The 26873-nt window shown below is 40.4% G+C and overlaps 1 protein-coding gene across 1 annotated transcript; it reads left to right on the top strand.

The window, feature by feature from the left end:
- The first annotated feature begins 5158 nt into the window (after positions 1–5158).
- LOC145092010 (BTB/POZ domain-containing protein At1g67900-like) lies at positions 5159–8232 on the top strand. Its single transcript, XM_079029880.1, has 5 exons — positions 5159–5524; positions 5875–6066; positions 6197–6266; positions 6412–7599; positions 7694–8232. Exons 2-5 carry the CDS (start codon positions 6008–6010, stop codon positions 8156–8158), a joined length of 1782 nt encoding a protein of 593 aa, XP_078886006.1. The 5' UTR covers positions 5159–5524; positions 5875–6007; the 3' UTR covers positions 8159–8232.
- The last annotated feature ends 18641 nt before the right edge of the window (positions 8233–26873 follow it).

Below are 26873 nucleotides of genomic sequence, written 5' to 3'. Positions count from 1 at the left end.
AAACTTCTTTTTATAAAATGATTTTACTTTTGAAAATTTTCATACCAAGTCCTTAGTTTGAGTTCAGACACACTCGTGAGTGTGCCTGAATCCCTCAAACCAAGGCTCTGATACCAATTTGTAACATCCCAAAATTCAAGGCCAAAAATTTCATTTTTAATTAGGTTATTACATAAAACCAACAATAATAAAACATTCATATTCATATCTCATGTCAAAACCAAAGTGTCAATAATCAAAACATTTTATCATAAAACCATATCAGAGTGTAATCCCAAAGATCTCATGTGCGGAAAACATAGTGTGATGCGTTGCGATCAAGCCGACTCTTTTTCTTTGAAAACGAGTACCTGAAACCAAAACTGTAAACCGTAAGCACGAAGCTTAGTGAGTTCCCCCATCATACCACATACCACATAACACCATCGGTATCTCTCAACCGGTAACTGTCACCGGTATCTTTCAACCGGTAATTGGGGACTATTTCACCCCTACCCCTACCACATAATAATATGTCATAAACATACTGATCACGTACTAACATCATAAACATGTTGATCACATACTAACATATCATAAACATGCTGATCACATACTAACATATCATAAACAGACATATAAGCATTACATGGGTTCTGTATACCCCTTCGGTATCTTTCAACCGGTAATTTCCATCGGTATCTTTCAACTGGTATCTGCCATCAGTATCTTTCAACCGGTATCCGCTATCGGTATCTTTCAACCGGTAACCGGAGACTATTTCACCCCTACCACTATCATATAATAACATGATATAATCATACAGTCAGACATTACTGGGGTACTGACCTACCCTTCGATCCTAACGACCGAGTCAGGGAAGAACTATTCCTTGCTATTACCACTGACACACATAGCATATCACATAAGCATACCAAGATAATTATCACAAATACAATTATCTGTCAAATACCCCTGTTAGTGGGCCGACATTGTGGCCTTAGACCCACCCCTACTGGAAGGTAACTCACCTCATACTGCTGACGTCCCGCAGACTCAATCCCACACTGCTGAAGTCCCGTAGACCCAGCCCCAACTGCTGGATGACAGATTCCCGAACTGTCGACACCAAAATAACACCCAATTAATAATTGGGTCCCAACGCATGACCATAAATACATACTTGGATAATTACTACATTACCCCAAGGTTGGTTTTATTCAAGCCCAAGGCCCAATCCAAAGGCCCAAAAGTCGACTAGGACTCAAAGCCCAACATATGGCCCAATTTTCCAAATTGGGCCCAAGCCTATACATGGTCTCATTCTAAGGCCCACCATCATATAATCATTTAGGCCCAAACTATGGCCCCTCTATGGCCTAATTTTCCAAATTGGGCCCAAACCCCTTACATGGGCCTTACCCTAGGCCCATTAAATATTCTAGTCCATTTGCTTGACTTTGGATGGCCCATTAATAACGCAATCATCAAAGCCCAATAGAAGGCCCAACAATACACCCATGTGAAATTAGGGTTTCTCATAAAATGATGATTAGGGTTAAGTTTCCTCCTTAACCCATTAAGGACTTAATCCACTAAGTCCAATATTGCTTAGATTAATTTCCGCCATTGATTATTATTTAATATTCCAAGTTATTAAATAATTCTCGTGTGTGTGACCCGAATAATTCTTAAAGTTAGGGTTTCATTGGCATTAGGGTTTTCCAATCCAAATATTAACCCATTTATCAATTTGTTGGCCTTTTATGTCAATTAGGGTTTTATTGGGCCTATTAAGCCCATTAGGGTTTTATTGGGTCCATTAGAGTCCATTAAGCTTCATTGGGCCCATTAGAGCTCCTTTGAGCCCATTAGGGCTTCTAGCACCCCAAACGAATCACTCTCACAAGGCAAGCACACTGCCACCCGACACGGCAGCCGGTGGCGGCAGCCACCACCCTACGGTGGTGGTTTGGGTTTCTTTTCATTATACTTTAGCTAATTACAGCTTACAACGCCTTAACCAAGAATAAACACACACACTAACTACATCAACACGCATCCATGGCGGCTTATGGTGGCAGCCACCACCTTATGGTGGTGGCAATGGCTTTTCCGGCCAACAAGTTACACACAACACATGCTATAGAAAGAACAAACATCCACACTCTTTTCTTGCTTGCAAAAAGGTCCAGCCACCCTCCTGGTGGCGGTTAGCGACGACGGAAGTACAAAACCACGACAGTGGCGGAGGTGATAGCAACATCTTGCAATGACAGCCACCACGTCATGGTGGTGGCGGCAGTTCTTTTGATTCCTAGCCGAGAAACACACACCCACACGAATATGCTCGGAGGATAAGTTCAACCACCCGCCTAGTGGTTCATGACGATGACAGTGGGTGGAATAGCCGTTGGATGGCGGTGGTGACATGAGATAAGGCAGCGACATCAGGGAGTAGAAGGAACGGCAACGGCGACGCAGCCCACGTCAACAACAACAGCGACACGGCGGAGAGAATTCGCTTGTTTTCATCCTCTTAGGCAACTAGAGCAATCAACGGATCTGATAACGGCTTGGACGTCGGCTGCCGCTCGGAGATTCAACAGATAGGAGAACGAGGGAGAAGGAAGGCTGAGTCCTAGTTGGAGAACGATAACAACAACCGCGCCTCCCGGCTATGACAACCCTCGCGATGTCGTCCCTGACTTCGGTCTTCGGTCCTCAGCGTAACCTACGACATTATCGGCAGTGGGTGGCGTACCGGTGGTGAGATAGCGACGACAACAGGCTTGGTCTTAAGGCTCTTGATATCGCCGGCAAGGAGAGCAGCGGCTGAAGGGTGGAGAGTGTGAGAATGGTGAAGATGATGGCCGCATATGGTCCCTAGGGTTAGGGTTCTCTTTGGCATAAATACCCGACTCATATGAAACATATTCCCATATTGACATAACCGGCCCCTCCTCCTCCCATTCCTTACAAAATGAGTCCTAATTTTACACTTTTAGCCCTCGACATTATAATTCTTTACAATTCAGGTTCAATACTTACTAAACAGCCCCTTAGCCCCCAAAATCCCTTCAAATGAAGTCCCAGAAGTTACCATTAAGTCCCTGCCTTCATAAATAGTTACGAATCGGATTCGAAACTTACATTTTTAGCCCCCGACTTTTAAAAATGTGGCAATTAACTCATTGAGACCAACCTTTGACATATAATTATCTATTTTAGGGCTACCAGCCATTAATTAATTAATTTATTTATTTAATAAATAAAAGGGTTTTATAATTAATGAAATTAATATCCATTTATTACAATTATTACATTAAAATATTATGTGAAATTTAATAAAATAGAAAAACTCATAAAATCACATGAGGAAAAAAAATTAATTTTAAATAACCACTAAATAACATTTGACAAATTGAATGAGAGTGTGACAAGTGACAAAAAATTGTCATTTATTATAGAGGATAGGATCAACAAACTTAACATTAATTTAGTTACTTTCAAAATCCAAACCTAGCATTGTCTTCTTGTTAATCATCCCAACACCTCGCATCGGAGAAAGATAGTGGTTGAAAAGTGAAATTTCATACAGAAAGTCCAATATATAAATTTTGATGCATCCAAAATATTATTAGTATTCCACAGCTGACCTTCTGCATGGACATTATAACAGGTTGACGTGCACCTCTATCAAATGATCGGTTTCCATTTTTTATTTATAATGTTTTCTAAGATATTGCTGATTTTAATGTAACCTTGTGCATTTCTAAAAAAAAATCAAAGAAACATGCATAAATTTAAATTTTCAATTATTTAAGGTGTTAGCTACTAAGAGGAACAAAGAATTGCATGGTGCTGCCACGGGACATTCATCGGGGTGCTGGTGGCCTTCCTCACATTCGTCAGGGTGTGGTGGCCTTCCTCGAGACTGTTCAGGAACATCTTGATGTGGGTATACCTGAAAATTTCCTCATTCATATAATTGATTTATTCGATAGTAATTAATAAAATTATAAAGAATAATACTATAAATAAATGATCATATATATATATATATATATATATATATATATATATATATATATATATATATATATATATATATATATATATATATATATATATATATATATATATATAATTGTTTTTGATATGTTTGATTATTTTCTTAGATAACAAGTCGTTAAAAAATAAGAAAACAAAATTATTTATGAATAATCACAATTTCGATTTTTTGTGATTCTCATTTGAAGTTTTCTAGTTGTACACAAAACTAAATGTTCAACGAACTGTTAGATATGTGATAAGTTCGTTTATATTATATGAACGAGCAATATTTTTTTTGTTCGTTTTGCCAAACAAATGAACACAAACAATTATCTCATATTATGTTCGTTCATTAATGTTTGTTTGCGTTCGTTTGTGTTTGTGAGTATCCTTATTTTCATAAAGCTTTTATAGCCATATTTATTTAAGAGAAATTAAATATCATCCTACCTATTTAAATGATGACATATGTCATATTATTATCCTAAAATATCATTAAATCTCATTAAATGTTACACATGTCACAATTTTATTGGGTAGAAGGACATTTAGGAAGAAAAAAAAAAGTAAAAGGATATTTAATTTTTCTTTATTTAATGGCTTGTTCTAAATATGTTTATTCTTGATTTGAGTGTTTATGTTCATTTATTTACATATTGTTCACGATCTTGAACTTTTTAGTGTTTATATTCATTTATGCTTGTTTATGTATGTTCACCTATATATTTATGCGTTATGTTTGTTTATTTATGATTGTTTATATTTGTTCATGTATGTTCGTTTATCATCTTAATGAATATAAACGTAAGAAACACTATATATGTTACATAAGAAACTTCAATTATATGAAGAGATAATTGTCTTGTCTTAGTCTCAACTACGTCATTCATTTCCAGGACAACTCATTAGGATATTTATGTTGTGTTGGAAAGAAACCACAATAATATAAATTTGACAAAGAACTACAAATAATGCAATTTAAGACAACCTCAAAACAAAGACATAACAAAAAATTGAAAAAGTCTACATCCACATGAAAGAAATGGACCATTTTTGAATCTCATTAACTCGGCCTTGACCCCATTGCCATGAAGACAAGAAAAGGGTGCACTCTTGACCCCATTGCCATGAATACATGCATGAGGTGCAAACCCAGAATTCCAGGACCATCAAAATTCGAAAGAACGTTACAATTATGGCCAACATAAGTCATAAATAACTCTTTTGAGGTCCTTAAACTTTCGTCAAGATCCATACTGAGCAAAGAAAGCTACAGCTAGCCTACAGGAAATCTAGGTCTTTATCTCTCTATCCACCTACACCCATATATCACTCAAAAATCTTTTCTTTTTTTAAAAAAAGATTAAAGATTACCCCTTTGTAGACCCCAGAAGATTTAAGCTTCCATTGGTTGAGAAGAACCCTATTAGGGTTGCATTGTACAGGAGAATGTAATTGAGGTGGGATACAATCATACCACACTCAAGAGGTAATCACAGTATGAGTCATGTTCATTGTTTTTTGTGACGAAAGCTTGAATTAGATGGGTTTCTTCTCGGTTTCCATTTATGATTCTTTTATGAATTTATGTTTCGTCATTCTCTTCCACAAAAAGCAATCAAAACTGGTATTTTTGGAGTTATTATCTTGCGTCTAATACATGGAATCTAGGTGAAACTAATTTGGGGCATTGGGATTTGACAGAAACTATTTTGGGATTGTTTTATTCTTTAAAATCCTTCTTTATCGGGCTAATTTTGATTTCAAGAATCTTCTAAATTTGAAAATTTTGCCTTCTCTTCCTTAATTGTGCTCTGTTTTTATTGTTCATATGAACAGGTATCTGTTTCTGTGGGAGAAAAACCTTTTTTTGACTCAAAAATTCTATTCAAAACTATTTATAATCATAAAAATATGAGAGAAAGTTCAGGTAATATCATAAAGTGAAAACAAGGACAGAAAAAGCTCAGTGATGAAGTTTATGAAACTTGGTTCTCGATCTGATACTTTCTACAGTGCAAATGGTGTGAGGTAAGCATCAAAACTATTTGTTCTCTGTTTTTCACCACTTTCAATAAAAAACAGAACCATATATCGCTACTCTGTTTTCGTATAAGTTAATTGATTGCGATAAGATATTGATTTAATCGTTTGAATTCAGGTCAATCTCTTCAGAAGTTCATAGCGATCTTGTTGTCCACGTGAATGAAACACGATATTTGCTTCACAAGGTGACTTTTCATCTATTTCATCACTTTTGAAGTTTGTTTTGTCTGTTTTACCTTTGATTTCACAAAAGGGCTGTCGCTTTAATGCTAATTTCCCGATTCTTGTGTTTTTAATACTGTGGTTTTACCTCTGTTTTTCCACCTTCAGTTTCCACTTCTGTCAAAATGCGTGAAGTTGCAGAGACTCTGTTCTGAGAACCCTGAATCCTCTCACCTTCAAATAACCCAACTCCATGATTTCCCAGGAGGCAGCAAGGCTTTCGAGTTATGCGCAAAATTCTGCTATGGAATCACAATCACCATCAGTGCGTACAACATTGTATCTGCTCTATGTGCAGCCAAATACCTTCAAATGACCGAAGATGTTGAAAAGGGGAATCTAGTTCATAAGCTTGAAGTATTCTTCAACTCTTGTACTCTGAATGGCTGGAAAGATTGCATCGTAACTCTTCAAACCACAAAGCCATTCAAGTTACAGTCGGAGGAATTGGGGATTACAACCCGCTGTATCGAATCCGTGGTGTCAAAAGTCATTTCTAACCCTTCCAAGGTGAGCTTATCACATAGTCAAAACGGGGAAAGAGAAGTCAGTGATACAAACAAAAAGTGGTGGGGTGATGATATTTCAGAGTTGAGGATCGATCTTTATTGGAGAACAATGGCAGCTCTCAAATCCGGAGGGAAAGTGCCTGCAAATCTTATAAGTGATGCTTTGAAAATTTACACTTCAAAATGGCTGCCAAAAATTTCAAGAAATCTTAAAATCGTGTCAAGTTCGAATGGTGAATCGGAATTGGAATCCTCGAAAGCAAATACTAGTAGATTGCTCTTGGAATCGATAATTACTTTACTCCCGATGGAAACCAATTCCGTTTCTTGTAGCTTTTTGCTCAAACTATTAAAAGCAGCCAATGTGCTTCAAGCTTCGGCTTCTTCAAGATTGGAATTAGCAAGAAGGGTTGCACTGCAATTAGATGAAGCTAAAGTTTGTGATTTGATGATTCCCTCTATATCAAACGATAGTGATACGATATACGATCTTGACATAGTTTTGAACATTTTGGAGCAGTTTATGTTACAAACGCAAAGTCAAAAGACAAGTCCTCTAAGAACAAATGGCGATCGTACTGAGTGCCAGGAAAGCAGCCGATCTTCTTCTTCAACGATAAATGGTTCCATGGTCAAAGTCGCAAAGCTTGTAGATGGATATTTACAAGAGATTTCTAGAGATGTGAACGTGCCATTGTCGAAGTTCATTTCTTTGGGTGAATCGATTCCTGAACTCGCTAGACTGAATCATGACGATCTTTACAGAGCCATTGACGTGTATCTCAAGGTAATAAAATCATTTCTTGAATGAATTTCGACTTTTTATGATTTGACTAGTCAACTTTTACTCTTGATCAAATTTTGAATTTTTGGTTATTTAGTCGCACCCAGACCTCACCAAGAGTGAAAGGAAGCATCTTTGTCGAACACTGGATTGCAAAAAGCTATCTTTTGAAGCATGCATGCATGCAGCACAAAATGAGTTTCTACCATTACGTGTGGTAGTACAGGTGCTATTCTTTGAACATACACGTGCTGCCATGGCTAATGGGCACCTGACCGGGCTGCCCGGGAACATCAAGGCACTGTTAGCGGCTAAAGGCAATGGAACAAGCCCACATGGTTCAGAAACCGTAAGCACGAACATGAGCACACCTCAAGGAGATCACGAGCAGTGGGTCAAGCCAACAAAGTCAAGGATGAAACTAGCAGCAGATGAAAATCCTGATGATGGTTCTTCAAAGAGTTCATGTTTGGTTCCTAGACGGAGGATGTTTAGTAGGTTGTGGTTGATGAATCGTAGTGAAATCGAAAACAAAAACAAAAAAGTTGTGAACTGTGAATAGGAGATTCGACTTGCATTGGTCTTTTGTGGCTTACTAAACGTTTTGATGCATTATATTAAAGTGTATTCGATGAATATATATATATATATATATATATATATATATATATATATATATATATATATATATATATATATATATATATATATATATATATATATATATATATATATATATACAAAATGGTCTTGCAATATGAATGAAAATAATATCAAGTGAATGAGACTAAAAAGATGTATAAAGAATCACTCTTCTAAGTGTTAAAAGGTTGTTTAGATGTTTGCTTCTTATTTTTGAATCTTTGATGGCAATTGAGGGTTCAAAATGTGTTTGTTATTCCTATAAATGTGAATCATGCATGATGATCTTTACTGACGTGTATCTCAAGGTAATAAATAGAATTTCATGAATTTTGACTTTTTATGATTTGAGTTTATGATGTTGAAACTTTGACTTCTTGGTTATTTAGTATCCAGACCTCACCAAGAGTGAAAAGAAGCATCTTTGCGGGACACTCGATTGCAAAAATCTGTCTCTCGAATAGGGGTGTAAACGAGCCGAGCCGAGCCCGAGCCTGACCAAGCTCGAATTCGGCTCGTTTAATTTTGAGGAAGCTCGAGCTCGATTCGAGCCTTAAAATGAAGCTCGAGCTTGGCTCGTTAACAATTTAGTGGGCTCGCGAGCCTAATCGAGCCTAAACGAGCCTTATGTGTGTGTGTGTTTATATATATATATATATATATATATATATATATATATATATATATATATATATATATATATATATAGGCTCGTTTAAGCTCGTTTAGGCTCGCGAGCCCATGAATCGAAGCTCGGCTCGAGCTCGTTTAATAAACGAGCCTCATATTTAGGCTCGAGCTCGGATCAGGCTCGTTTAATTCGATCTCGAGTCGAGCTATTAACGAGTTGATCCCGAGTAGCTCGGCTCACTTACACCCCTACTCTCGAAGCATGACCGGTACAAACCAAGACCAAAAGTATGAATGTGAATAGGAGATTCGACTTGGTCTTTCGTGACCGACTAACCGTTTGATATGTTGTTGATCGGGTCCAATCAACACTTTCGTGACCGGCTAATGGCCTGACTCGGTCCTAAAAGAAAATAGAGAGAATGATATTGTAGCACAACTATGTTTTTCGTTTGTCTTGGATTGGTCATTGAAGTTATTTTTTTTCACAATAGGTCATTAAACTTGACATTTACCTATCAATTACACAACTTTCGAACTTATGAAACAGTCAACCGGTAAACTCGCTGACTTGGCATTCAATAAACATTTGTATTTAATTTTCTAAAGCCATATAGTTATTTACACATATTATTTAATATCTGACATTCATCTATGGACAAAAATACAAATTTTCTCTATTGTCAACACTACTACCCACCTCCCACCTGCTTGTCTACCGTTGTCCACCACCCACCTAGCTGTCCACCATTTTCAGCCGCAAACGGATTTTCGGCCGCAAATGAGTTTTCGGCCGAAAACGCTTCCTTTTCCCATTTCGACGAAGAACGCCGTCAAAATCACGATTTTGTCTCTAAAACCTGGAAAACAAATTCGAATCGAGTGAAAAATAGTTGTATGGTGGTCGCCAAGTCATTACCTAGATGAATGAGGAATCATTTTTGGATGATAAACAACAGAAAATGATGAATCGATAATCCCAACCATGAACTTCTACTCTTTGTTATAGGCTTAATTATAGTTTTAATAGTTTAAGTGCAACAACATTTATAACATGAAGACTTGTATCTTTTCGCAAACAATGACTTGGGAAGTGGGAGCTTGAAGACCTTTTTAAGTGTCTATACCCTGTCACTCTTAAGTCATCACTCCCTCCGAGGGTAAGGACCCAGTCCTTTGTCCTCAGCAGGTACTTAAGAATGTTCTTTACCGCAGTCCAATGAGCTTTACCAGGATTCCCTTGATATATGTTGACCATGCTCAAATCAAAGGTCACATCAGGACGAGTAGAAGTAATAGCATACATGATCGAACCAACTGCGGATTAAAATAGATGGTTGCGATTAAATGAGATCAAGGGTTAATACAGGTTCCTTGATTTCATGGTTTAAAATGGTTCATTGTTGAACTTTTGCCCATATAAATTGATGAAAATAATGAATTGTTATTATCATAGGGTCCATATTATTAAAATGGAATAGCATGTACTATATAATTATATACATTCTATTAAAATGATATTTTAGTCAATTAAGCTGAATCTAGAAAAGGAAAAATCCGAATTTTAAGAGATAATTAATTCTTCCATTTTAAAAAATCCAATTTTTAAAATTAATTCACATAATTTTTGATCAGTTTCGATTTATTCTTAAAGAATATGGTTTCATTTATTATATTTTCTTTTAAAAACTAACATTCTTAAAGAATATTACATCATATATAATTAAAAATAACAATTTGTATGAAAAAAATTCTATGAGAATAACATTCTACGAGAATCAACTTTTTATTTTTCTAAGAAGATAATTAGTAGAAGTATTTAATACAAAAATTCCATTCTTGAACTAATAATATATCAAATGATTATATGATAGGAATGTGATACAAGAAAAATATTCTAAAAGAATAACAACAATCTCAAAGAATAACAACATTATGAAAGAATATCAAATACAATTCTCAAATAATAACAACATTCTTTATCCATAAGTGTTCTTATTCTTTACTTCTTCAAGCCATTCCTATCTAGCTCTTAGCTTCTCTTCCCTGTAAAAACAAGAAGGTACAATAAAACACAAAATTATTACTAGAACCTCTAAAACTTTAATAAAAAGAATGCGACAATATTGGTATTAAATAAAAAATAAAAAACTAACAAAACACAAACACCAAACCAAATGGGTGTATAAATCTCCTATTATGATATTTATCCTGTTGTATCTCTTTGAAACACATATACGAAATTGAGACTTGGTGTCATGGCTTTTTTGGAATTCATGCCACATAAATGATTTATATTAAATGCTTAAAGGAATATCATCTAAGTGTAAATCATATATGAACGATTTGAAAATTTAAATAAAACAATTAATAGTAATGTAATTTGTATGAAACAATAACTAGAAAAAAGAAAAATTAATTCACAAAATTAATAGAACCTACCTTAATTCTATGTTTTTTTTTTAATTATATAACTTGATTCAATTTCATGTTGACTGCTAGGATAAGTAAAAGTGCCTCCTCCATTGGCGACGCATGATAGCTCGGGTAGCCACCTCTCCTCTCCCAGTGACAACGTATTATTTTAAATCCCTTTCTAATTAAGTTAATTTCTCTCCACTACTCTATTGTCGTTAGAGAACTAACCAACCTCATCTTCCTTCCGTGAGACATGTGTTCAACTTATGTGAGCCTCACAGTCAATCGAGGGAATAAATTTATCATTCTTCTTCTTTTATGCGTAGCCTCTAATAAAAAAAATCGAACGACGGCGGTGGCAGTGAGGGTATATAGATAATGCAGGAGGATTGCACGGGTGTGGTGAATGGTTAACATTGCTCGCATAAGGAAGACGGTGGTGATCGGCTATGGTGATTAACAAATCATATTTTGATGAAGGGGAGGGAAGATGTGAAGAAACCCTAATTTAAAGAGTGGCCGATAGATGATGATACGTTCATATATTTTATGAATGATTTTGTAGATAGGATTTTATAAAGGAATTAAAAAACTGATTGCAAAAAAGTGGGATATTGATTGTTAATTTTAGATATTAATTAATATATAAGTGGTATTACTAATTTATTCTTATTGATTAAATTAATGATTTATTTTTTGCTAAATTCTGATTGGTTCCTACGTCCACACAATATATGTTCATCCACATATGAACCTACCTTTCTCTTTCTCTCTCTCTCTCTCTCTCTATATATATATATATATATATATATATATATATATATATATATATATATATATATATTTATATAGGGTTAGGTTCATTTGTAACTAATAAGTTCTTTAGTTTTCGGAAGTACTTTAGAATCTTCTTATAAGTTATACCATGACTTATTCTCGGATTATATTGGTATCACAGAGCACGGAAACCCTAGCCCCCTCTTTGCAAGTGTTCTTGAGTTATGTACCTTGGAAGTGTGTTTTTGAAGAGGGTGATCAAGTTCTTGGAGCAAGTGATTCCTCCCAAGCGTAGATCTAGCCTTATTCTTCTCTTATAGACCCTTTATGAGTATAAAGATCCTTCCTTTATGTGTGTTTATGCTTATATCTATGTAACGCCCCTAGATTCGGGCTAGTTAATTTAGAGACAATAAGCGTCATAAATGACTTTTAAATAGAAGATTATTTAGAATAAATAATCTTATCCAAGTTATATTATATATCACAAGGGTTTCATACATATAAAGAACGTCAAAATCCGAGTTATAACGAAGAAGTTATGACCTGTCGAAGTTTTACGGTAAAACCGACACGGCACCGGAAATTGTAAAAAGTGATTTTTTGATAAAATACTTTTTAGCCTTAGAGATCTAAATTAAATTTGTAGTATATTTTAAACCAAGAATATACGTAAAAAGAACACCCAAATCTGACTTCGTATGAGGAAGTTATGATTTTTCTAAGATTTGGTATAGCAGTGCACAACCCGAAATTCGAATTTTAGATCGAGCGGTTTTTAGCCAACGCGACCTAAATGAGAATGGAAGATCTCATTAATAGGAGCTCAATGATAAAAAGGCAGACGAAAACGGAGTTCGTATGTAGAAGTTATGAATTTTACGCGGTCATTTAACAATATAATCTGCTCTTACTGTTAAATTTAAAAATCGATCGAGAATTAGCCAACAGAGTCAAAATGAAAGTTCTAGATCTTATCTTTACCTACGCGTTGACATAAAGAATGTAAAAAACAGAGCTCCTATGCAAGAGTTATGATTTTTATAAGTCGGGAATGAGCTATGCGAAATCAGGTGATGTGGCGAAATCCTGGTCGTTGCTTCCTCCCCAAGGCTAGCCACTAGATGGTGACATCTGGCCATGAACCCGATGAGTAGGTCCTCCTACTCAATGATTTGGGCTGCCAGCCAGCCTATAAATAGAGGTGACGGGTGAAACATTCTTCTCACACCTTCCAACTTCTATATCTCTCTCTAGAACCTCTCTCTAACCCCCAACCCCCCCCCCCCCACCTAAAGCCTAAGGTATGTAACAGCCCAAAATCTCAAGTATTGTTAAGTTGCATTTTGGGGGTGTTTTAAAGGGGAGACTCGACGAGTTGGAGCCAGACTCGCCGAGTAGGACCGCAGACTTGGTCGCGGGTTCGCGACTGGACTCGACGAGTCCAGATATGGACTCGGCGAGTCGACGCTGTTCAGCAGAAACCCTAGCCGTTTGGTTTTGGATCGTATATAATGCCTCCTAGGCCTTCATTGTCCGTCTTTTGGCCGATTGAGAAGAACCCTAATCGTTGTGGACGTCTAGAGCAGGAGAGGAAGCTTTTGGAACCTTGAAGAATTGGTTAGGCAAGAAGAAGAAGAGTTTTGGCCAAAGGAATATCAAGGGGATCGAGTTCTGAGGTTTGGAGACACAGAGAGGGTGTTATTCAGGTAATATTTCGGATCATTTCTGCTATATTGAAGTGTGCACGAATTTAGGGTTTATGAAACCCATTTGGAGATTAGACGGATTGTTGTGTCGTTACCCAATGTTTATAACCTTGTATTAGGACCCTTAGAGGTCCAGAAGGTCCCATGTTTGTTTATTCGGGAATATATGTATCTCAGGAAGCAGTTCGATCGACTGCATGGCGTGGACTCGCCGAGTCGGATGAGCAGACTCGGCGAGTAGCTTGAAGATTCGCTGGGACTCGCCGAGTTTGTTCTTCAGACTCGGCGAGTAGAGTCGGGGTGGCCCCGCGATTCTTCCATGAGGACCTCGTCGAGTCAAGAGGGATACTCGACGAGTAGAAAGGGAATAGTCAGGAATTTGTGAGGACGACTAGACTCGCCGAGTCGCCAGGGTACTCGCCGAGTCCAGTCGAGATGGCCGTTGACCAGAGTTGACTGGTGTAATTTCTTAGGGTCAGTTAACATGGAAGATAGAAGTATTAATGAAGAGATATATGATGTTACAGGGAGCTTGTAGCTCGGAGGATCAAGTGCAAGGGATTTCAGGAGTTGTTATCTTCCAGCGTCCGTGAGGTGAGTCTTCTCACTATACTTCACCCGGAAGGGTTTGACTGTTAGACCGGAAGGTCGTGTGTGTTATATTCATACTATGTCTAGAGAGGTAGATGCTTTATATGTGATGTGTGCTTATATGCGATATATATTATGTGGATCGAAAGATCCGGGCCGGAAGGCAATGTTATGTGGACCGAAAGGTCCGGGCCGGAAGGCAAAGTTATGTGGACCGAAAGGTCCGGGCCGGAAGGCAATGTTATGTGGATCGAAAGGTCCGGGCCGGAAGGCAATGTTATGTGGATCGAAAGGTCCGGGCCGGAAGGCAATGTTATGTGGATCGAAAGGTCCGGACCGGAAGGCAATGTTATGTGGATCGAAAGGTCCGGGCCGGAAGGCAATGTTATGTGGACCGAAAGGTCCGGGCCGGAAGGCGTATGTGCGTAAGGTATATTGGGGAACTCACTAAGCTTCATGCTTACGTTGTTTATGTTATGTTGTTTCAGGTTCTTTCAGTAACGCGGGAAGGCAACGGTTCGATTGTACACACCGAAGAAAGAGTTGTGTTTTTGGAGGATCCTGGTCTTCTATTATAATGAAAATGAAACTATGTTTTGTAATTCGAATGTGAATAAGATTTTAAACAAGTGTTTTTAATTTTAAATTGATTATTTAAATGAAAATTTTGTTTTTGGAAATCATGGTGTTACAAATTGGTATCAGAGCCTTGGTTTGAGGGATTCGGACGCACCTACGGGTAAATCTGGACTCAAACTGAGGAAGTAAGAAAAAGTTTTTCAAATAAATGGTTTTCTAAAAGTGAATAAGAGTTCAAAGAGAAAGCAAGAAAGAGCAGTGTGTACAATCAGCCAGAGCCAAACGGTGATTTCCCAAAATACCCTTACTTTTGTATTATGAAATATCTATTATGCACTTTATGAGACAATATTGCATGCTAGAGACAGGCTAGGTATTTCACATCTTAGGACTAGAGTGGCCTGATTTGTGATGCCTTAGTCTAGGGTTCGCTGTTATATGTGCGTTATGCTTTTGTGTGTATGTGATGAGTGAGAGTATCTAGTTAGAACGCACAAGGGATAAAGCTACGGGGTGCAGAGGTACTTCCGAGGATGAGCCGAGAAGGTGAAGCTACCACAGATGGGGAGTCCTATGTATGCTTCAATGCTCGAATGCTGCTTGCTTTGTGCTTTGTGGAGTTATCGATGATGGGAGTCAGCTACCAAGTGAGTATGACGATACTCAGGAGGTAGAGGGCTGGCATCATTAGGAACTCTTCAGCAGCTGATAGCAAAGAAGTGGGAGGACAGCGGAAGGGACTAGGGAGTAAACCTAGCCAGATGAGTGCGCTGGTGGAGTAGAGGATTTCGCTGGAAAGCGAGCACGCGCGATGAGATGGGTGAAAGAGCAGGTTTATCAGCTACTTAGGAACTCTGGGATGGTCCGTGTGGAAAGTATGGGTAGATGTGGCAGGTAGTATGGGCCCGTACTACTGAAAGCAGAGGACCCATACTTGATACAGGGGGCATTCTGAAGGTCCTAAGGAACAGATTGAGGAGTGATGTTATGGTTCGAATACCATACATCGGAGCGGATACAGAGTGATGTTATGGTCAGGGCACCATACATCGGAACAGTTTGAGATAGATGTTGTGGTTCGAGTGCTATACATTGGAGCAGATTGAGGAGTGGTGCTATGGTTCAGGTACCATACACCGAAGCATGTTGAGGAGGGATGTCATGGGATGAGTACCATGGTTCGTAGTGGATGATGCTTGTGGCTATCTTGTTATCCGGTTATCGATCGGACGAGCACGAGCGAGCGGGATGCGAGGATTCGCGAGATCTGGCGTGATGAGGTTGCTGCATTGTTGCGGGCTGAGTCGCCAGAATTGTTTGGGTCGATCAGGAACACTATGATTGAAGTAGTTTGATGAGCGATATGTGGCTTTCGCAGAGACGGCTGCCGCGGCGGTTACAGCGGCTGTAGCAACGGCAAAGAAAGGGGCTAGTCGGGGTTTTCAGTATCGGGACTTCTATTATGCGAGGCCTCCCACATTCGATGGAGTTCAGGACTCGATTGTTGCTATGAGATGGTTATCAGACATGGAGGGGTGTTTCTCCACGAGTTTATGCCCTGCTGATCAGAGGGTGGGTTGTGCTCTGAACCTGTTGAGGCTCGGGGCGAAGGATTGGTGAAGATTGACCACGAGGTCATTTTCCGATGCGCAGAGGGATGCGGTTTCATGGGATCAATTCAGAGGAATGTTCAGTACTCGCTATGTTCCGCGGGATGAAAAGGAGAAATTGGCTCGGAAGTTCCTTAAGCTGAAGCAGGATTTGGAGTCGGTGACTGAGAGCACCGGGATGTTTATTGAGAGGGCGATGTTTTGCCCTGAGTTCGCTTCGGAGCAGGCTCAGATGTCCCGATATCCGAGTATGCTCAAGGGGGGGGGGTATCAGACAGTTCGTGTCTGCGCAGAGGCGCGAGACCGTGTTGGTATCGCAGGAGGCCGCCATGTGGCGTGAGTTAGAGGTCGAGTTGCAGTTGCGTGAGATGAGGCAGGCCCCGATGCAGTCGCAGTCGGCGCCGAAACGGTCCATGACCGTAGACGTCAGAATGGGGGATCGGAGCGGTCACACTTGGGGGAAGTGTGAGAGAGATGGCACCGGAGCTTGTTGGCCCAGTGGTGCATGCCGCAAGTGCAGAAAGGAGGGGCATGGTGCACGGGATTGTCAGCAGTCAGTGCCAATTCGGGGTTTCAGGATTATTATCAGTGTCGGCAGGTTGGACATTTGAGGGTCAACCGTCCACAGTTTTCTGCAGAACCGGTGCAGGCTCTAGCATCGGCCACCTTGAGGAGTTCAGGAGGAGGACAGGATGGAGCAGAGCCCAAGGGCTCAGGGTCGTGCTTATCGGCTTGCAGCAGAGGGAGACGGAGCAGTGCCGGAGGCAGCTGCGGGTATGATGCTCTCTTGATGTCTTGAGTAGCTTGCGTTGATTGTGGCGTATTGTTTGTGCTGGTGTCTGGTGTGGATTTCGATGCGGTATTCGTTGTTTCGCGGGTTTGGCATGGTTATGAATTGGTGCTTCAGGTTTTCGCTTGGCATTCGTTGTTCCCTGATGGTTTAGTATGATTATAGTTTGGTGTTTTGGTACTGGTAGCCTTGTGCGGTTTTCGATGCGATATTCAACCTTTGGCAGGTTGTGGGTTTGGTTATGGGTTATTGCTTGGGAATTCCGTTGGGCATCGTTCGCGAGGGTTGATAGTGGAGACGCGGCACTGGGTTGATTGTCGGGTAGCATCTGCAGTCGGGGAGTGGATGATTGAAGGGCTAGATTCTTGTGAGTGGGTTGATCAGGGAGGAGGTGTGTTTTGCTGAGGGTTGCTTGCGCTTGTGGGAAGCAGTCAGTGGGTAAATGTTCTCTTTGTGCAGGATGGTTCTGAAAGGTCGTTAATGACGATCGGTGGCAGTTAGTCAGTGCTTTAGTGGGGGAGAATTGTAAAATTCTCCGGGAGATCGATGAGTATGTAAGGGTGCTTAGCTGTTGGGATTCAGCAGTGTTTGTCAGCGCAAAGTATAGGCCGACGAGAGCGAGTGTTGAGTATGCGGGGCGAGATACAGACCTAGGGCATTTGATTGTGGAGGCCTGAGAGGAGGTCGGGATCATGCTTGAGTAAGTAATCGGGATTTCGCGATCAGAGTATTGGTACGTTTGAAGTACGTGATGGGTTGTACTGCATCAATCCCACGGGATTATGTTGTGCATGTTTCTAGAGCTGGGACGGAAGGTTCCCAGAGTTAGAACCTGAGGGTTCGCAGAGTTTGGGTGTACGGACCCACAGAGATATAGCCTCGAGTGGCTAGTATGTGTTATGAGAGTCGGTCCAGTCATACTGGAGACTCTGTTGGTATTGCTGGATTAGCTCGGGATTTGCGGATCGCGTATGTTGCAGTGTGATTGCATTGGAAGGTCTGGCCCCGGGTTATTGATCTTGTTTAGCGGAGGCAGTGATTTTGATGAGTGGAGAGAGTGCGTGGGATTGAGAGCCCCTGCAATGAGAACCAGAGTATGTGAATAGCAGTTACGCAAAAAGGGTGGTGTCGCTTGGGGCGAGCACCGTGGCACCGGTTGGAGTGGCATTATGTTCAAGAGAGTTCCGTGGAAAAGGAAAAGAGGAGGGTATGTAACTCCGAAGGGGTGCAAGTTCACGAAAGTGAAGGCTGCAGAGCAGAGTTATGGTTAGAGTAGTTCGAGTATGGTTTTGAGCATCGTGTTCGCGGCAGTGGAGTAGGAACCCATCCGGTTGGGATGTCTGTTGAGGCTCAGAAGGGATGCATGGAGAGAGAAAATTTTAAATTCTCAGTGTGAATCTGATCAGAGTGTAGGGTGGATGTGGTGGTTCATCTTGGGAGATGTTCGAGGATATCATCAGTGTATCGGGTCTTTCCACCTGCGGGTGTTGGGACTAGTTCAGTATGTGTATGTGATGGCAAGAGGGAACTTGTGAGAGTTGATCTGAGAGGGAGAACGGATCTCTCAGTCGGTCCGGAATGGGCAAAGTGGACTTTGGATCGGGGATCCGGTGGTTCAGGGTTTCCTAACCCTTATGGGTTGAGTGATCGTTGAGATTTGGAGCAGAGTGCATCGTGGGTAACTTCCGATTACAGAGAGTGACGAGCATGTGATTCAGGTCAGCGACTTCGTATTTCTGATGGGGTGCTTCGATGTAGGAAGAGGGGTAAATGGGGGGCCCCGGTATGTCGGGTCTTTTCGTGAAGGTGCGAAGGTAGGAAGGGTGGCCTATCGTTTGGAGCTGTCAACGGAATTGGGACGGATCCATGACACTGGTATGTGTCGCAGTTGAAGAGGTGTATAGCGGATGAGTCAGCAGTGGTTCTACTAGAGAACGATTAGGTGGATGCGAGCCTGTGTTGCGTCGAGGGGCCAGGGACCGTCGGAGATCGGAAGATCAGGGTTCTGAGGAACAAGGAGGTACCTCGGGTGTTGGTTCAGTAGCGGCCTCGGGAGAGATCGGTAGTGTCTAGGGAAGCCGAAACGTGTGATGCGGGAGCAGCATCCAGAACTATTTTCAGAGTGAGACTTCGAGGGCGAAGTCTAATTCTAGTGGGGGAGAATTGTAACAGCCCAAAATCTCAAGTATTGTTAAGTTGCATTTTGGGGGTGTTTTAAAGGGGAGACTCGACGAGTTGGAGCCAGACTCGCCGAGTAGGACCGCAGACTTGGTCGCGGGTTCGCGACTGGACTCGACGAGTCCAGATATGGACTCGGCGAGTCGACGCTGTTCAGCAGAAACCCTAGCCGTTTGGTTTTGGATCGTATATAATGCCTCCTAGGCCGTCATTGTCCGTCTTTTGGCCGATTGAGAAGAACCCTAATCGTTGTGGACGTCTAGAGCAGGAGAGGAAGCTTTTGGAACCTTGAAGAATTGGTTAGGCAAGAAGAAGAAGAGTTTTGGCCAAAGGAATATCAAGGGGATCGAGTTCTGAGGTTTGGAGACACAGAGAGGGTGTTATTCAGGTAATATTTCGGATCATTTCTGCTATATTGAAGTGTGCACGAATTTAGGGTTTATGAAACCCATTTGGAGATTAGACGGATTGTTGTGTCGTTACCCAATGTTTATAACCTTGTATTAGGACCCTTAGAGGTCCAGAAGGTCCCATGTTTGTTTATTCGGGAATATATGTATCTCAGGAAGCAGTTCGATCGACTGCATGGCGTGGACTCGCCGAGTCGGATGAGCAGACTCGGCGAGTAGCTTGAAGATTCGCTGGGACTCGCCGAGTTTGTTCTTCAGACTCGGCGAGTAGAGTCGGGGTGGCCCCGCGATTCTTCCATGAGGACCTCGTCGAGTCAAGAGGGATACTCGACGAGTAGAAAGGGAATATTCAGGAATTTGTGAGGACGACTAGACTCGCCGAGTCGCCAGGGTACTCGCCGAGTCCAGTCGAGATGGCCGTTGACCAGAGTTGACTGGTGTAATTTCTTAGGGTCAGTTAACATGGAAGATAGAAGTATTAATGAAGAGATATATGATGTTACAGGGAGCTTGTAGCTCGGAGGATCAAGTGCAAGGGATTTCAGGAGTTGTTATCTTCCAGCGTCCGTGAGGTGAGTCTTCTCACTATACTTCACCCGGAAGGGTTTGACTGTTAGACCGGAAGGTCGTGTGTGTTATATTCATACTATGTCTAGAGAGGTAGATGCTTTATATGTGATGTGTGCTTATATGCGATATATATTATGTGGATCGAAAGATCCGGGCCGGAAGGCAATGTTATGTGGACCGAAAGGTCCGGGCCGGAAGGCAAAGTTATGTGGACCGAAAGGTCCGGGCCGGAAGGCAATGTTATGTGGATCGAAAGGTCCGGGCCGGAAGGCAATGTTATGTGGATCGAAAGGTCCGGGCCGGAAGACAATGTTATGTGGATCGAAAGGTCCGGGCCGGAAGGCAATGTTATGTGGATCGAAAGGTCCGGGCCGGAAGGCAATGTTATGTGGACCGAAAGGTCCGGGCCGGAAGGCGTATGTGCGTAAGGTATATTGGGGAACTCACTAAGCTTCGTGCTTACGTTGTTTATGTTATGTTGTTTCAGGTTCTTTCAGTAACGCGGGAAGGCAACGGTTCGATTGTACACACCGAAGAAAGAGTTGTGTTTTTGGAGGATCCTGGTCTTCTATTATAATGAAAATGAAACTATGTTTTGTAATTCGAATGTGAATAAGATTTTAAACAAGTGTTTTTAATTTTAAATTGATTATTTAAATGAAAATTTTGTTTTTGGAAATCATGGTGTTACAAGGTAACTCCCTAACACGAGCCAGAAACCCCGGAGCGCCCCGGAGTGTCTAAGCCCGTAACCATATTTGGTAAGTACTTGACCCGGTTGTGCATGGTCCTTTTGGGTTGCCTTCACCAAAGCAACTTGACTGGAGAAATTAAATAGAGAGAGAGGTTATTGTGATTTATTAATATGTTATAAGAATAATATATTAATGGAAAAATCATATTTGTTTAATTAATATTGGTCAATAATTAATTATGAATTAATTTTGTGATCCAGTGTAATTAATTAAACTAGAGGGGCTGAATTGTAATTATAAGATAGTTGCAAGATAGGGCAATATTTATCCTTGTTAAAGGATGGACGAATTCAAGGATAAGGATATCCTTAAAATCGTCCAAGGATAAGTAGATAAGGGTTTTTCAAGGCTTATCATGTGGTTGCTTGATGGGCAAGCAACTGGATAAGGATAAGGACTGAAACCCTAATCTAAACCCTATATAAAGACCCCTAGGTCTTTAGAATTCGTGCACATGCTCCTAAGAGGTCCCAAGGATGAATTCCATCTCCTCCCTCCTCTATCTTAAGCCTTTCCAATTGCTTGTGGTGTTTGTGACCCTTAGAGGCACTACACTTGTGGTGCTTGCTTTCAAGACTTGGGATTTGAAGATTTAAGTTGTTATTGCAATATAACAACAAAAGGTATGTAATCCAATCTTGTATGTTAATTTCGAAAATAACAATGCACATTAGGGTTTTATTCTTGTTTTCATAATGTTGTGTATCTAATAGTGAAAACATAGATCCAAACTAGGGTTGCATGCACACTTAGGATTGTTTGTATAAAACCCATCAGTGGTATCAGAGCCTTTGGTTAACTTGTTTTCAATTAGTTTTATTCAATTGTATGAACTTGACAGATTAGGGTTTATAGCCAATAAAACCTAGGAGGCCATAGATTTCGAGATTAGGGTTTCCTAACCCTAATTTGCGAAAATCTTGAAAGGGTTTTTGAATCCTTTCCTTTCAATCCAAGAATTCGAAATCTAGGGTTTGCAAACCCTAAGATTTCGAGATTTGCCTCCTTCCCCATGATAAGATCCTAAATTTTAGGGATTTGGATAATCTCATATCTTGTAATTATCCTTTAATAGTTAAATAAGGTAATTAAAGATCATGAATCATCCCATCCTTATTTTCGAAATTTATAGAGGGATTTAAGGGATTAGGATAACTTAAATGTTTAAATGGTAATTATCTTTTAGATTTAGATAATCCCTTATGATTTGATAATTTAAATTAATAGTTTAATTTAAGATAATTATTAAATCAAGAGTTTTAATAATTAAAATTTTAATTTAAGTGACATTAAATTTCGAAAATTTTAATTGAAGATTAAAACCCTAGTATTTTTAAAATGTTTAAAATACACCCTATACTATTATATTATTACAAGCTTAATATATATATATATATATATATATATATATATATATATGTATGTATAATTAAAATGCTAGTCTTACCGTTAGTAGGCCTCATTCACGAAGCCGGTCTATAAGGTGGGTATAAGGTTGCGGCCTATAAAATGACGCTTAATGGGTGTACACTCACACCCACCGCTTGCTTGATCGGTGGAGGGTTGTTAGCCGAACGGGTAGGATAGGGCAACCTCATTCTCTCATTAAAAGTATAATAAGAAATACAAAGTAACTACATGTTTTCTAAAATTTCCCAATCTTAGTTACTTTAGGAAAAGTGAATTTGATGCAATCCCATGAAATTACACTTTGCACCTTGCTAAGAAGTTAGTGGAGCGTGCGTGGTTTACCGGCACACTAATTGGTTCTAAGCGAAGGTGGCAAAGGGTGATTCGTTGTTTATCATAGTTCGATGGAGCGTGTGTGGTTTACCGGCACATCGAATAGGTGATCGTTACAACAAAGGCACCATGTGAATTTGCATGGTAATTCACACCCACTTTGTGATCCTCGGTATCCCAGTCACAAACAAGAGGGGCATATCGAGATTTAAACATGCCATTGAAAAGTTTCAATGAATCTCATCCGAACCTAGGAATTCTCAATACATTTAGAACTTAGATTTAGGTTTTTCATGATGGAGAATTAGTGAATCGTCATTCACTTACCTTCAAGTTATTTGCATTTAGATTACGACATCCCTTTTCTAAGATGTAAATATTGTTGTTGGATCCTAGCCCTAATTTTTTCTAATTGGGTGATAATTAGGGATTCATATTCTAATCTATCTTTGTCCTTTCTATTTGTAGATGTCGAAGACAAACAACGCTGCTGATAGTTCTTTCACATTGATGAGCCTTTGTCAAAAGGTCACTTTCGATGGGACGAACTTTAGTGAATGGATAAGATACATTCTCACGATCGCTCGCTACGAGGACAAAGAGTATGTCCTTGATGAAAAGCTCGAGAAGATCAATCCAGAAATCGCTACTCCGGCTGAAATGAGTGCTTTTGAGACTCATGAACGTGATGCAACGAAGGTTCACTGCATCATGATAGCCACAATGAACTCCGAATTCCAAAAGTCCTATGAGGACATGTATCCATACGAGATGCACCAAGACTTATTGGAGAGATACCACCAAAACACGAGACAAGAGCGTTATGAGATTTTCACTAACATGATTTCCGCTAAGATGGGTCATGGAGAGTCTCTTACCGTGCACCTGCAAAAGATGCAAAGGTATGTCGATCGTCTTCGCAAGTTGAATGTTGACTTTGGGGAAGACTTGGCAATCGACATGGTGCTTCACTCTTTGCCTCCGAGCTACAATCAATTTAGGATGACCTACCACATGAACAAAGAGGAGGTCACACTAAGCAGGCTCCAAGGTCTTTTGAGGGTCGCTGAGAGCAACTTCAAAGACAAGTCTGTTGCAACAACTCCCAATCCACCCACTGCTCCTGTCTTGGCTATTGGTCAAGGGAAGGGAAAGAAGAGGAAGGCTTCATCCAAGAACCAACGCAAGGTGAAAGCCCGAGATGGTGCCTCTTCTAGTGGGACCAAAGTTGATCCCGCTAAGCCCTGCTCTAACCCTAAGGAGGCTGAATGTCACCACTGCCACAAGATAGGACATTGGAAGAGAAGCTGCCCAGAGTACCTGCAAGCCATCAAGGAAGGAAAGATCAAGCCATCTTTCGCAGGTATATACACAATTAAATCTAACGATTCTAATCATGCTATTTCTTGGGTTCTTGATACCGGTTGTGGTTACCACATTTGTTCTAATGTGCAGGGACTAAAAGGAAGTAGGGATGTGGAACAAGGAAGGATAAATCTAATCATGGGGAACAGAAGATCGTCGCCTGTAACCAAGATTGGAGTATATTCTTTAGTGCTTAGGAATAGTTTATGTTTAGATTTAGAAAATTGTTGCTATTCGCCAGAAATGGCTAGAAACATCATTTCATTTCATGGTTTGTTTAGACAAGGTTTTAGATTTTCTTTTAATAATGAGAATGGTTCTATTTTAGCTTATCTAAATGGTGTCTTTTACTTTGAAGCTATACCATGTAATGGAATTTATGAAACTGTTATGATTGTTGATAACTTAGGAAATGATGTTTTGAATATAGATTCTTCCAATAGTTTGGATAAAGCATCCTTGTGGCATAGTCGTCTTGGACATGTCAACAAGAAACGCATAGCCCAACTCCAAAAGGATGGAGTGTTGGAGTCATTCGACCTTAGGGAAGATGACACGTGCGAGTCTTGTTTGCTTGGAAAGATGACTAAGTCACCCTTCGCTGGTACGTGCGAAAGGGGTGAAGGTTTATTGTACCTAATACATACTAATGTATGTGGACCGTTTAGATCAACCATGAAGGATGGGAACCGCTTCTACGTGACTTTTACCGATGACTATAGTAGATATGGGTATATCTAGTTAATCAAGCAAAAGTCAGAAACTTTTGAAAAGTTCAAAGAGTTTAAGAATGAAGTGGAGAATCAATTGGGCAGGAAGATCAAGATGCTTCGATCCGATCGAGGAGGAGAGTACCTAAGTCTTGAATTCCACGAATATCTCAAGGAGTGTGGAATAGTTTCGCAATTGACGCCACCTAGGACACCACAATTGAATGGTGTGGCAGAAAGGCGTAATCGAACCTTATTGGATATGGTTCACTCTATGATGAGTCGTGCTTCACTATCAATCTCTTTTTGGGGGTATGCCTTAGAGACTGCCGCCCATATCCTTAACCGAGTCCCTACTAAGAAGGTTGCCAAAACACCTCACGAGATGTGGACGGGGAAAGCTCCTTCGTTGGCACATATCAAGGTTTGGGGTTGCGAGGCTTTCGTAAGACGAGACACTCACGAAAAACTTGAACCTCGAAGTGAGCGATGTATTTTCATCGGTTACCCACAGAAATCCTTTGGATATCTCTTCTATAGACCGAAGGACAATGTTGTCTTTGTTGCGAGGAGAGGAGTTTTCCGAGAGCGAGAACTCATAGGCCAAGAGGACAGTGGGAGGCAAATCGAGCTTAAAGAGATTCAAGAGTCGATAGATGAAGGAACCTCTACCGCTGGCACTCAACCCGAGGAGGAAACTCCGGTTGAACCAATTGACGAGTCCTTACCTCTTAGACGTTCCGATAGAGTTGGAGTTCAACCCCAGTTTTATGGTTTTCATATTACTGACGAAGGTGACACGTATATTAGTGATGGTACACTAGTAAATCTTGATGAACCTAATAGCTATAAGGAAGCCATGGCAGGCCCGGAGTCTGTGAAATGAAAAGAGGCGATGGATAGTGAGATCCAATCCATGTATGATAACCAAGTTTGGAATTTGGTTGATCATGTGCCCGGACATAAGACCGTTGGGTGTAAGTGGATCTTCAAGAAGAAGACCGACGTGGATGGAAAGGTACACACATATAAAGCGCGATTGGTTGCAAAGGGCTTTACTCAAACTCCCGGAGTTGATTATGAAGAGACCTTCTCACCAGTTGCGAAGATAAAATCTATTAGAGTGATGCTAGCTATTGCCGCATTTCATGATTATGAGATTTGGCAAATGGATGTCAAGACCGCTTTCCTTAATGGAAAGTTGGCTGAGGATGTTTACATGGCTCAGCCAGAAGGGTTTGTGGATCCGAAACATCCGAATAGAGTGTGTAAGCTTGAGAAGTCCATTTATGGACTTAAGCAAGCATCTCGCAGATGGAATCTCTGCTTCGATGAGAAAGTCAAAGAGTTTGGATTTGTACGAAGCGAAGATGAGTCGTGTGTATATGTCAAAGCCAGTGGGAGTATAGTAAGCTTTCTAGTTTTATATGTCAATGACATATTACTCATAGGAAACGACATCCCGAATTTGCAGGAGGTTAAGTCCTGGCTCGGGAAGTGCTTCGCTATGAAGGACCTCAGAGAAGCTTCTTACATTTTGGGAATAAGGATAGTAAGAGAAAGAAGTAAGAGACTAATTGGACTTAGTCAGAACACTTACTTAGAGAAAGTACTAAAACGTTTTAGTATGGAAAACTCGAAGAAGGGAGAATTACCGATACAAAGCAATGCCAAATTGAGTAAGACTCAAAGTCCGAGTACCGAAGCTGAGATAGCTGAAATGAGCTGAGTTCCATACGCTTCCGCAGTTGGCTCAATCATGTACGCTATGACTTGTACTCGCCCTGATGTAGCCTTTGC

The sequence above is a fragment of the Lactuca serriola genome, chromosome 3, assembly GCF_051521515.1.
Source record: "Lactuca serriola cultivar US96UC23 chromosome 3, Lser_US96UC23_V15, whole genome shotgun sequence".
NCBI classification, from domain to species: Eukaryota; Viridiplantae; Streptophyta; class Magnoliopsida; order Asterales; family Asteraceae; genus Lactuca; species Lactuca serriola.
This window is presented reverse-complemented; position numbering and strand designations above follow the sequence as displayed.

What these genes read in the sequence shown, in the direction of transcription:
- LOC145092010 (XM_079029880.1), top strand. Translation starts at nt 6,008, where the DNA reads ATGAAGTTTATGAAACTTGGTTCTCGATCTGATACTTTCTACAGTGCA. An exon ending in TACAGTGCAAATGGTGTGAG is followed by an intron (nt 6,067 to 6,196) that starts GTAAGCATCAAA and finishes GTTTGAATTCAG; the next exon opens with GTCAATCTCTTCAGAAGTTC. An exon ending in CCATTGACGTGTATCTCAAG is followed by an intron (nt 7,600 to 7,693) that starts GTAATAAAATCA and finishes TTGGTTATTTAG; the next exon opens with TCGCACCCAGACCTCACCAA.